We start from the raw sequence: 12,507 nt of genomic DNA, 5'->3' as shown, positions 1-12,507 counted from the left end.
TTATGATTTACTGTACTTTCCCTGGCAAGACTGCTTAGTGGAAACTTACTTCATCGTAACATATGCTCTAATTAAAGCAGCCACTTGACAACAACACTAAAAAAAAGAATAAAATAAAAATACCACATAGCACACTGCCTACACATTCCACTCAAGCTGACAGCAAAGACAACCAAACGTAAATAGTACGGACAGCCAACCAATGTTTGCTCTTTGGGATGAGTGCTAGCTATATGTGTGTGTATGGCGCGGGGTAATGACATCATCACTCCGGACTGCAGGGGGGGTCACGACCCGTGAGGTCTTCGTTTGACCCCAAACAAGGACGGATAATTGAAAGTGAGCCTGAGCACTCAAACTCGAAAATGTTATTTGTTCGCGTTGAAAGAAAACGATACAAATTTAATAAAGTATAAATATGAATCAAAGAGCAAACATTGAAGCATAATGGAAGGATTTTGGCAAAAAATTGGAGCAAAAACTCTTGGAGTAGGATTCAGGACAGAGATTTTTATATAAAATAATTATCCTAAATTAGACTAAATGCAATTTAAGTGTAGTTTTGAAGCCAAAAATGTCCTGAAGCTTCCCCTTTAAGACGCCACTTAATGGTAATCGAATCAGCAACTTAATAACAGAGCACTTCAAGTTTGATTTAAGTGGAGAAAATAAATAAATAAGCACTTGGATTTTCCATTTCAAGTGGCATTATTAACAATGACATCATGTTTCGGGATAAATTAGCTCATCGTTGAAATGCCACTCAAAATAATGAAGGATGTTATTTCATGATTAAAACATTCCTTGAAGTGGCTACAGCATATAAAAGCGCCAGCAGGTGAAATGGGCGGAGCCAACACACCCACAGCCACGTGCACGCACGCACGCACGACCACTTCGGCGTTCTATACTGACCAGCTCGCTTTCATAGTAATTTTCCCACTGGAGTTTTTGCGATTTCTTGGTCATCTGTAAGTGAGGCACACGTCAGTGTGTTAGCTTTGTTTTGACAATACGAAACCAAAGCTGGGTCATTTAAGTAAATTCGAAAATAATATGAATTTATCTGGGCACATTGAATCAAACTTATGCATTTGGAACCTGATAAGTAGCTAGCTAGCTAGCCAGGTACACTAGTTTAGCATATTTTAAAGAGTTCCTTAAAATGTGTTTTGTTACACTACACAGGCGATATCAATTGTAAAGATAAACACAAAAAGAAAATTGTTGCTTTTGTGCACCAACTTACAATATAAAGTTTGTTTTTGCCACACTAGCTTAATGCTAATATGAAATGATAAGGGGCTAATGAAGTGCTAATACAAATTCCCATCCCCTTAAAGTGGATATTCTCACACAAGAACCTTACAATAATAATAATATACATTTAATTTTTACTTTTTATCATTCATTTTTTTTCAAGGTGAGGTTAATTGTACACTAAATTGAAAAAAAAAAACTTATTTCACCATCTAGCTAAATGCTAATATGTACACAATGGCCATTCAAGTATTAACCAAAATTAGAATTTGCAAAAAAAAAAATCACACAAAAACATATTTTTAACAATCATCAAAAACAAATTTACTTTTATTTATTTTTACTTAGTTTTATTTTTCTAAACATTTACTTTATTGAATTAGTACATTAAGTTGGCTTCGCTATAGTTATTTTGTTCCAGGCAGAATACTCAGTACAGCTTTAATGTAATTTTACATTACCATAAATGTATTTTATAAATCTAAAAATGCACCATAATATTTTCCCCCTTTTATAATGCATTCTTAGGCTATTGCAACTAATACTCAGGTACATTTTACAGTCCAAAAAATACAGACCGCCCACCAGACAGGCAATCTATTTTATGTAATGAAGTAAAAATATATCTAAATACATATTTGGGTTAGAAACCCTGAGCCAGATGGACTGAGAGGGAATCACACCAACAATCTGGCACCCAAATTTAGGAGGAACAAGCTAAATATGGCGTGTTTGAAACAAGCCGGCGGCGGCACGCGAGCTCAGTTATTCCGTTACCTTGGCAACAGCAGTGCATAGTAACAAGATTGGCTGAGTAAGATGGAGAAATTGATACGTTTTGGGGGCGGAAACGCTGCGTGCAACCACGTCCAATCGGAATGCGGCGCGGCCGAGGGAGGCTTTGGAATGGTTTTGCGGACGCAATCGACTGATAAATACATAAATCTGGGATGGATGTGCTGAGTAAGACAGGAATAGGGATGAACTCATTGGTTGTGATTGGCAGGGATGGAGTTCATTTGCTCCTCCCCCTTTAAAATGGATTGGACATCTATCCTTATCAATGGCAGCCAATGAGTTCATGATATAAACTGACCTGGTTGAGGTAGTGGTATTCCTCAGGTTTAAGCAGGTGGAAGGACTCCCTTTCTTCTTCGCTGGCTCCGGCCAGAAGGTAGTAAAAGACGTGGTAGTTCCTAAACACAAAATATACTCATTTAAAGTTACTAATTAGGATGATCCGTTAGCTGGTTATTGCGAAATTCCTTTGGCAGTCATGTGACCTTTGACCTTTCATCATGCAAACATATTCCCCAAGTTTAAAACTAATTATTTTTTGTATCTTGTGTTTTTGGACCTCCAACATACTTCTGACTTTGTGACCTTTGACCTTACCATCCCGAAATGTTATAATCTCTTGCGATTAATATTACAAACATCCTGAAAAATTGATATGAAAAATAATCAGATATATTTCAAACATCGGTCTCATTTGACCAAAAAACAATTGGATTATTATTATGTATCTAATTAATAAAGAAATGTAAAAAATATTCTGTAAAGTAACTATCACTATATTCCAATTTAGTATAATTTTTCAATCTGTACTTTTCAAAATAAGTATTGCTGTCAATTTTAAAATGTTACTATAATTTACTTTAAAAAAAACTAAATTAGAGGGGAAAAAAAAATCGACTTTTCTCCGTATTTTATCAATGCTTGAATCTCCATTTTGTATTAAAAATGCAATTTATCAGTAAAAAAACACAAATAAATGCGGTATTTCTCCTGATCAAATTTTGACATGACTGCCAATTATTCATCCCAGCAAAAAAAAAGTCGATTAAAGAGCAAAAAAAAAATCGATATAAGAGCAAAAAGTATCTTAGTTTCTTGCCTGCAGGCGGACAAGAGATCCAATGTCCCATGTGGAGGAAATGGAATTGTTTTGAAGATTGAGTTTCTTTTTCAAAGAAATTCAGAGCTGACATTTCATCTCTGACACACCAAAGTGGACGGCTCTGATTTTCTCTTGGCGTGATTGATGAATGAATGCAGCAGATCTTCTTATGAATTTCAAGAGTTACAACAAAAATGTGGCCTTCAAAGAATGAAAATGAAGCTGACTCTTGAATATTTTTTGTAGTAATGCTGCACTCAAAAATACTAAAAAAAATTGCCGCAAATTTCTACAAAACTGCAAAATACACACAATATCTAGTTTAGGGTATGTATTCAAATACCTCAAAGTGATATGACTCAAAAGGAGTTATGTGGACTAGAGTTAAAAAAAAATGTTTTACAACAAAACAAAATGGCATCACAATTAAAACCTATTTGGACTGACTGAAGAAACCAAATTTTATTCTCTTCCATTTTGACATCTAATGCCGTCAATGGCACATAAAATGTGACAAATTGTTCACTCTTACCTTTCATTGTGCTCCTGGTAGACGAGCCGCGACTTTTCTAGCAAGTACTTTTCCACGTAGGCCCTGAAAAAACATGGCGTTTTGCCTTATGTTACATTGCAGCCTTTGTCGTCTTTTTATGCGCGTATAAGCCCAACCAATGCGGCTTATATGCGAGTATTTACGGTATTTCTTGTCTTACCCTCTGACGGTGCCACTGGCTTGGTAGTTGACTTGGATGAACTTGCCAAAGCGGCTAGAGTTGTTGTTGTGCGCCGTCTTGGCGTTCCCGAAGGCCTGAAGCGAGAGAAGAAGAACGCCACCATCAATGTGTGAAACTTGACAAGAAGGCCATGACGATGTCACCCGAATTGCAAATACCAAAAGGAAGACATCTTTTTTTTAGTTTTAGCATTATGTGTCAAAGTGGCGGCCCGCGGGCCAAATCTGGCCCGCCGCATCATTTTGTGTGGCCCGGAAAAGTAAATGATGAGTGCCGACTTTCTGTTTTAGGATCAAATTAAAATGAAGAGTATGGATGTATAATTACATTTCCTGATTTTTCCCCTTCAAAATTAATAATTGCACTTTTTTAAATCATTTTTTCTGTTTTTAGTCCAAAAAACATTTTGTAAAATCTAAAAAAAATATATATATAAAAAAGCTAAAATTAACATAGTTTTAGATCTATAAAAAAAACTTAATTTAGGACTTTTAATCCATTCATATAAAAAAAATCTAAATATTATATCTAAAATGGTCCAGCCCATTAACAGTAATGTGGCTCGCGAACCACACCCTTGACTTATAACCGATAATGTCACATGGTCATGGGTTCACAACGATGTTCGAACCTAGGACAGTGGGTTCGGGAAGGGTGACCCCCCCACCCCCCACAAGTCAACCGTGCGCCACACCGCCAAATTCCTAACGTACCGCCGCCACCCGCCACTATTCATGAAAGCTTTTCGCACAAAAACGCACACATCCGTCATTAGAGGGGCCTCAAAAGGGTGCATGCAGGTTCTCATTAGGGGGTTCCGTTGGGGGCCCTCACCGGGAGATTAAAGAAGGAGATGATAGGACAGGGGAGATGACAAGAGACAGAAGGAGGAAGAGAGATGAGACGAAATGAAGGCAAAATAAAGGAGTGAAGATGATGAAGAGCACATATGTACTAGAAAGGAACCACAGACAGTTGATTTACTCCTTTTTGAGTTGTTTTTTTAGGGCAAAGTACAATTTTTGGAAAAAAACTGGGCAAAATATGAACTTTTGGTATACCGTATTTTCACGACTATAATGCGCTTCGCATTATAAGGCGCACCCCCAATGAATGATATTTTTACATATATAAGGCGCACTGTCTATTTTGTCGAAAATGTAAGACTTTTAAGTGCGCCTTATAGTCATGAAAATACGGTAATAGCTATTGACTTTCAGGTATGAAGCACTCACTCACTACACAGTCACCTCTAGAGCCAGCCATTGTTAACGTCAACTCGATTTTATGTATAAAATTCACACAATGGCAAGAGGTAAATTCTAAAATTCTATGGGGCACTTGGTAAAGTAATTTGGGGGCTTTTTGGGGTCATTATAGGAACAGAAAGTGACTCAAAAATAACAGGAAGTTGACCTAAGCAATTGAGTGACTTGTGTACATGATTGTCAATTTCACTTTCCAGTGTGCCTATTTTGCATATTTTTTTGGTCTCAAACATGTTGGCTTTTCTTTTTCTTTCCCCTCCTCACCTCACATGACCACAGCGCCACGTGCGAACGTCGTAATCCCCCCCGTTTTTTCCCGCGTGGCGTTCACAGCAGGAGCCGACCACAAAGCAGCGTTTCCCTTTAAATCAGCTCCAGTTTGCAAGGCCGCTCATTAATCTCACGCAGACCGTTCATAGAAAGCAGCGCAGGCACCGACCGGCGTACATTATTAGCTGTCATGTGCGTGCATAATTTATGATATTATAAAATCGCTTTTATGGCTTTGGTTTTAACCCTTTTAAGGGATGTCATTTTTTCATTGACTGTCATTCACTGTAATAGACATGCAATCGATCTTGACTGGGATACTGACAACAATTTAGGGCAAGCACGTGTACTTGTACTATGACTATGTGTACTTGTACTATGACTATGTGTACTCGTACGTACTTGTAGGGTAAGTGTATTTGTACCCCTGTCACATGTACTTATACCCTCAACATGGGTACTTGCATTTACTTTAAAACTTTATTCAAACCTGCCATTGATCAATGGCACAGGTGTCAAAGTGGCAGCCCGAGGGCCAAATCTGGCCCGCCGCATCATTTAGTGTGGCCCGGGAAAGGGATTAAATTAAAATGAAGAGTATAGATATATAATAAATTTCCTGATTTTCCCCCTTTTAAATCACTAATTGTCATTTTTAATCATTTTTTTCTGTTTTTAGTTAAAAAAATAATTTTGTAAAATCTAAAAATATATTAAAAAGGCTAAAATAAACATTGTTTTAGATCTATACAAAACTGAATATCAATAATTGTGATTTTTTTTAATCATTTTTTTCTGTTTTTAGTTCAAAAATCATTTTGTACAATCTAAAAATATATAAAAAAGGCTAAAATAAACATTGTTTTAGATCTATAAAAAAACTGAATATTCAGAGCTTTCAATCCAGTTCTTTAAATCCATTTATAAAAAAAATCTAAATATTATATCTATAATGGTCCTGAACCAACCCGAGTTTGACACCCTTGGCCTAGCAATAGCTACAAAATGACATTATGCTAATATATACTTCCCCGGGGTATTTAAACGGCATCATCATAATTACATGAAGCTAAACGGAAACAAGCAGTGTAGCTATTTCCGCAACAGGATTTAGTTTGTTAGGCAGAAAGCACGTTTGGAGGGGGCTACCCGCTTAATTAGCATGTCAGGGTCTTCCTGTTAGCAGGGGGTAAAAATCATTTCAAATAGCCAAAAAACTCTATTAGCTTCTTCTAGCAGCATTTTCCCACGAGCTAGCAAAAACCTTTTGGTGACCTATATTCGGAAACACTAGTGGAATTGTGCCAAATAGGCCACGGTTAGCTTAGCATGTCGGTTTCATTCATTTGGTTTATATGAGTGAATCATTTCACTAGTTATTAAAGAAGCTAGCTATATACTAAATGTGTGCTAGCCAATATTTACCTGGAGAAATATTTGTATTATTGTGAACTAATGTAGGAGTAAATTAATAAACCATGTTTGATTTGGATGTGGTTGCTAATTAGCATAGAAATATGGGGGGAGGTCAAATTAGCTTACAGTGGGTAAACAGATACATTTTATGCTAACTCTAAAATGTACTTAGTTAAGTTACTCATAGTTTAAAATTATTTATATGCTGAAGAACTCGCAAAATTTGAAGATCCAATTTAGGAATAAAATACAAGCTGAGGAAATGAGCTCATCAAGTGTTTGGTTATCCCCTGAATCAAACCCAATAGGCACAAATTCAAATATATCTTGACTTCCTTTCTTCCAAAGCACTCCTTACTTTTTCCACGCTTTAAAAAATGTCAGCCTGTCTTTGACCTGCTTTACTGGCTGAACATTCAGTGCCGTTGTTAAAACACTTTCTCGCAAACCGTTTGGCTAATTTTTGATTAAAAGCCGCGCGGTTGTTCCATCATTTACGTTAGTAAACAAAGCTTCGTTTTTGGTTGACATTGTTAGCTCTTCATTCCAGAAAAAAATGTCTGTAAAAGTTAGGTGTGCACCATTTTGGAGTGTAAGAAATCGAGTCCAACGTGGGAAAGGAATGATGGAAAAAGAAGGCAATAAACTTAAAAATAAATAAATGGTCATCAAGCTGCACCGCACCCTTAAAAAAGTGTGATTCACTGTCTTTTTTTTTTACAACTGGCAAAGGCAACCACCACTTTTTTCAGTGTGTGGTTCAGTATTTTCAACAAAATTAAATTTTAAAAAATATTTTCAGTGGGAAACAATAAGTCTATGAACAACTACGTATTGTGCGGACTATAAATCGTACTTGAATTCAAGTTTTTGTGCCATTGGCAGCTGTAGACGTCCAATCTATATGAACTGAGAAGCCCGGCAGAACACAATTTAGCTCAAGTGTGGTTCAGTATTTCAACAAAAATTAATTAAATAAATAAATTCAGTGGGAAACAATAAGTTTATGAACAACTACGTATTGTGCGGACTATAAGTCGCACCTGAATTTAAGTTGGCTGTCATTTACAGCTCTAGACGTCCAATCTATTTGAACTGAGAGGGCCGGCAGAACACAATGAAGCACACTTGTGGTTCAGTATTTCACGAGAATTCAATAAAAATATATTTTTTGTCCTTTTCTTGACTTATTTAGCATAAGCCAGAAGGTAAAGCTCCTTTTTTTACAAGTCAATTTGCATTCCACAGTGAAAAAAAGGAGCCAATATGAGTCACCCGGCCGGAGCTGATAAAAGAATAATTGTATTCCGATTATTAGAAGGCAGGCTTTTAGTCTATTTCACTTTGTAATGTATTTTGGAATCCTACAAGTCCATTATTCACATGATGTCAAGAGAAAGTAGAAGATATCCGGGAATGAAATGGAGAAAAATAGCCCACTTTGGCGCCAACTCTGGTGCCACTCATTCCATTTAATTGAAACCACCACAGCTGAGAAAAAAAACACCTCAGCAGACGTAGCGACTGAGTAATTTGCGGTTATTCATTTTATGATCATTACACAACAAATTGGAAAGATTCAATGACAAAACAAGGGGGGGAAATCATTAAAATATTATTTCTGAAATAGCCTTCACCAGTATAACACAAGTGATTGCGCAATCACGACACACGTCCAATTCATTTCAACTGGAAAAGTGGCAGCAAATGAAAGTGCATCGATTTGCTGCCAACCCTCCCACTTTAAATGAATTGGACATCAAACAATTTAAATGACAGCCAATAAGTTAAAAAAAAAAAGTAAAAATCTTCCTCTGGCCAAACTACACCATCCCACTAATAAGTTTACATTCATTCATTCCCTGTCAACCCTCCCACTTCAAATGAATTGGACACCAAGCCATTTTAAAGACAGCCAATCAGTTTAAAAAATGTTTTTTAAAAATCTTCCTTTGGCCAAACTGCACCATCCCACCAATTACTCTACATTTGTTCAATCCCTGCCAACCCTCCCAGGTCAAACGGATTGGACGTCTAACACCCTAAACGTCACCATGGCTTCTTTTAAACGAGACGCCTTGGCAGCGATTGCGGTTCACGCGAGTACGAACACTCGAAGCAACGAAACTGCTGACGAGCGTACGCCAGCCGACGTAAAACTTGACGGGCGGAGGCGGTGTGGGAAAATCCCGTGGCCGAGCGCTAATCCCCCTGGGGGGGATCCGCACATAAGTGTGTATGCTGTGTGATTCATTTGTGTGGGAGGGAGGAGTTTTGTCGGCATGTTTGGACTCTAATTATATAGCATTCAGACAGACATGAGACATAAGGGAGGGAACAGAAAAATAAATGCAAGCTTGTTTCTTAAACGTTACAGCTAGACTAGAATCTGCTTTTGAGGTTTGGGATGCGTCTTTTGGGTAAAAAAAAAAAAAGAAGAAAAGAAAAGTTTATTCCAAAAGTGTTGAAATTACATTAAAAAGGGGCGGGACCTAAAACCATTCCCTGAGGAACTCCGTTTACCTATTGATGCATGAATTTACTCTAAGACGAATACATGTATAAATAAAAATACGACTGATATTGACCCATAACCCTAACTCTTGCCTCCTGCCTATAGTCAACTGGGATAGGCTCCAGCACCCTCGCAAGGAGAAGTGGAAAGGAAGATGAATGAATGCAAATAGTTTTACAACAAAAATGCTAAAGGGGGACATTAAATGGCACATTTAGATAATTTAAAATTGAAGTCAGAAAAATAAAAATAAATAACTTTAAACTTTTTTTCAAAGGAAAAAATATATATATTTTTTTAATTTCTAAAAAAAATGGAAAAAATGTATTTGTTAATAAATGTCACCTTTTATCTCTTCACATTCTGATTTGGGTAGTTTTTTTTTTAAAATTGAATGCAATTGATCATAACTATCTGTATTTTTGCAATCAAATATTGGATATAACAATTAATATCAATAAATATATTGCTACTGCTTTAATGGACCTGTAAATGGCTAAACATACACAACACGACTTCCCAGCAGAAGAGAAGGAGAGAACAATCAGCCATTTTCCTTCCTCCAATTGTGGCTTATTACGACAATTCTTTGGAGGAAGCAAAAAACCACCGCCAACACTTTGTCAAAAAACGTTTTGGTTTCAAGCGCCAAGCTTTGCTGTAGCAAATAAAAGAAAGCTTTTAACTTAGCAGCAGTTGTGTCCATCAGAGACCACCACAATCTGACCGTATCCGCTTGTGGTTAAAAAAGTCAAACTGGACGGGAAGAAAAAAAACTAAATCGTCCAACGCACAGAGGATTCTGGCTCGAATATTATTTGGACATATTTTTGGTTATTGCTTTCTGGTCAAATCAAAATATCTATATATTTTTTTTATGTGTATTTTTTGGCTGGTCCAATTCATAGTGCAAAAAATAAGGTTGTTCATAGTTTTTTTTCAAATCATGTATAAATTATTCATGGGCTATCACTTATCATGCTTTTCTACCTTCAAAGAACTCCAAGTACTTTGACACTATTTACTTTGTAGACAGGGTAAACATGTATTTGCATTATTTATAAATGACGAAAGGAATGAATGTGGAAGATGATTAAGTTTAAATGTTTTTGGGAACATGTTTGAAAAGTAGGAGAAAAATTATTTTGTTTTAAAAATAGGAAAAAATAGTGGTGTTTATCCTGAATATGTATTTATTTATATATTATTTTGTATTTTTTTATTTTGTATTTTTTATGTATTTTTATTTATTTAGTATTTTTATTTATTTATTTTGTATTTTTATTTATTTATTTTGTACTTTTATTACTTTATTTATATTGTATTTTTTATTTATATAATAAAATATATTTTTATTTACTTATTTTTTATTTTTGTTTATTTAATTATTTCGTATTTTTATTTATTTATTTATTGCTTTAGCACCCCCAGCGAGCCTTGTGAGAGTAAGCAGAACGTTTTTTTTTGTTGACATTCATGCTATTTTTAACATAATTTTCAAAATTAAGCCACTTAGTACTGCATCAATTTTACCCCTACTGGTTATTCTTTGCTATTACAGGTCAGTGGAGTATAAACAGATTTTTTCTGCTATTTTTCTGAGTGAAAACAGAGCAGAGAGGGAAAAATAGGTCCAAAAGATTGAGGGAATGTAAAGACTGAAATACCGAATGTCAAGCCAATGTTCCACCTTGACTTTCATCTTAGACGAAAGGAAATACTTGTGTCTTTATTAAACGCCTGTTAAAAATCCTTCTTCCTATAGTTCCCATAATTCACCGTTACCCTTCCAACATGGCGAGCATCCGCGCATAATTCCACGAGTCCTTCCATTTTGGCTGAGTTATGAACTCTGCGCCAGACTCTCCGACCAAGCTGCAGCTATTTGTTTTGGACATAGACAAGTAGCATTTTTTTGGACACGACCACATGGCCAAAATAAAAAGTGGACTTGTCGGCTAAAATCCCACTAAACCCAATGTATTTTTTTTGGTTACACAAGAGATTTGACCTGCGTACATATTCCGCAACATATAAAAACAGCACAGAAAATATCTATCTAGTATCTAGTTTGGTTTAAAAATGGGATTTCTATGCTCTGTGACTGTTTACACTATAAAAAATGAATCTGGTTTCAATCAGGATTGGCTGAAAAATTGATTTTGGCTGCGAGAGGGTTATGGTCTTATTCTGTTCTACCGAAGCGTTGTTATTTCCTTGAAAATTATTCACACAATGCCCAAGTAGGGGTTTGTATGTGTGTGTATGTGTGTGTGCGTACATTTGTGTGCGCATATTATTGTTTCCGTGTCCTCGGGCCTTTGTGTGCACGCTGGCCTCATGATAATCACGCAAAATCCTCCTGCTGGAAAAGATAGGCAACTGTTTTGGCTTCTGTTTGAAATTCAAAGCGGCTTAATCTTCATATGTGCCACACACACACACACACACACACACATATATATATAAACACTGTTGTGGAGCAGCATGAAGTTAATCATTTAATAATTTAATCGCCTTATTTAAACCTTCCTCATTTTCTAGTCTATTTAAAATGTACATTTCCATTTGAAAATGTATGTTGGCCAAGAGGTGTTAGGGCAACTGGCTAGTGATAACGCAGTACTTAAAAAAATAAATAATACCTATACATTTGACTATGACTATTAACCACCCAAATTTCACAAATCCAACAAAAAAACACCAACTAAAGTCTACGACAATCCACACTACCCAAATTTAATTTAAAAAAATGAAAAAAATAACTAACACCATCAATAAGTCAGAAATTACACTTCTAGGGGGCGCCACTGAGTCACCAGCCTGTTAACAGCATCAAAATGAGCCCTATGCTATCCTCAAAATGCTACAATCCTGCGTCCACGAGATGAAAGCATTTCATTTTTTAATTTCGCACATCCTTCCACTATCATCTCCCCCTAGAGGGCCCGAAAAAAAAGAGAAGAGCAAGAACATGAGAGAGTGGCATAATCCTCAAAGGCAAGCGAGGACAACTCAATGGAGACATTTTCCCCAACCCACTGCCCTACTTTTGCCTACGCAAGATGGCAAGGATGTGGCTATAATGGAGACTCAAAAAACACCCACACTGCACTGATGTTTCCTCACATTCACCTTGTAAAC

General features: G+C 36.3%; 1 protein-coding gene across 1 annotated transcript in view; it reads right to left on the bottom strand.

Annotated features, from left to right (window-relative positions):
• The window catches only part of LOC144209919 (unconventional myosin-IXAb-like), a 59,808-nt gene that overhangs the window by 29,112 nt on the left and 18,189 nt on the right, over positions 1-12,507 (bottom strand). Inside the window, exons 3-6 of the mRNA XM_077736481.1 lie at positions 3,874-3,968; positions 3,693-3,755; positions 2,357-2,456; positions 916-969 (exon numbers count right to left, since the gene is read on the bottom strand). Coding sequence (XP_077592607.1) covers positions 916-969; positions 2,357-2,456; positions 3,693-3,755; positions 3,874-3,968 — 312 coding nt within the window. The remainder of the gene's footprint in view (positions 1-915; positions 970-2,356; positions 2,457-3,692; positions 3,756-3,873; positions 3,969-12,507) is intronic.

This window comes from Stigmatopora nigra, chromosome 2 (assembly GCF_051989575.1).
Source record: "Stigmatopora nigra isolate UIUO_SnigA chromosome 2, RoL_Snig_1.1, whole genome shotgun sequence".
Lineage (NCBI taxonomy): Eukaryota > Metazoa > Chordata > Actinopteri > Syngnathiformes > Syngnathidae > Stigmatopora > Stigmatopora nigra.
Note: the sequence above shows the minus strand (reverse complement) of the source record. Positions and strands in the feature narration are given on the sequence as shown.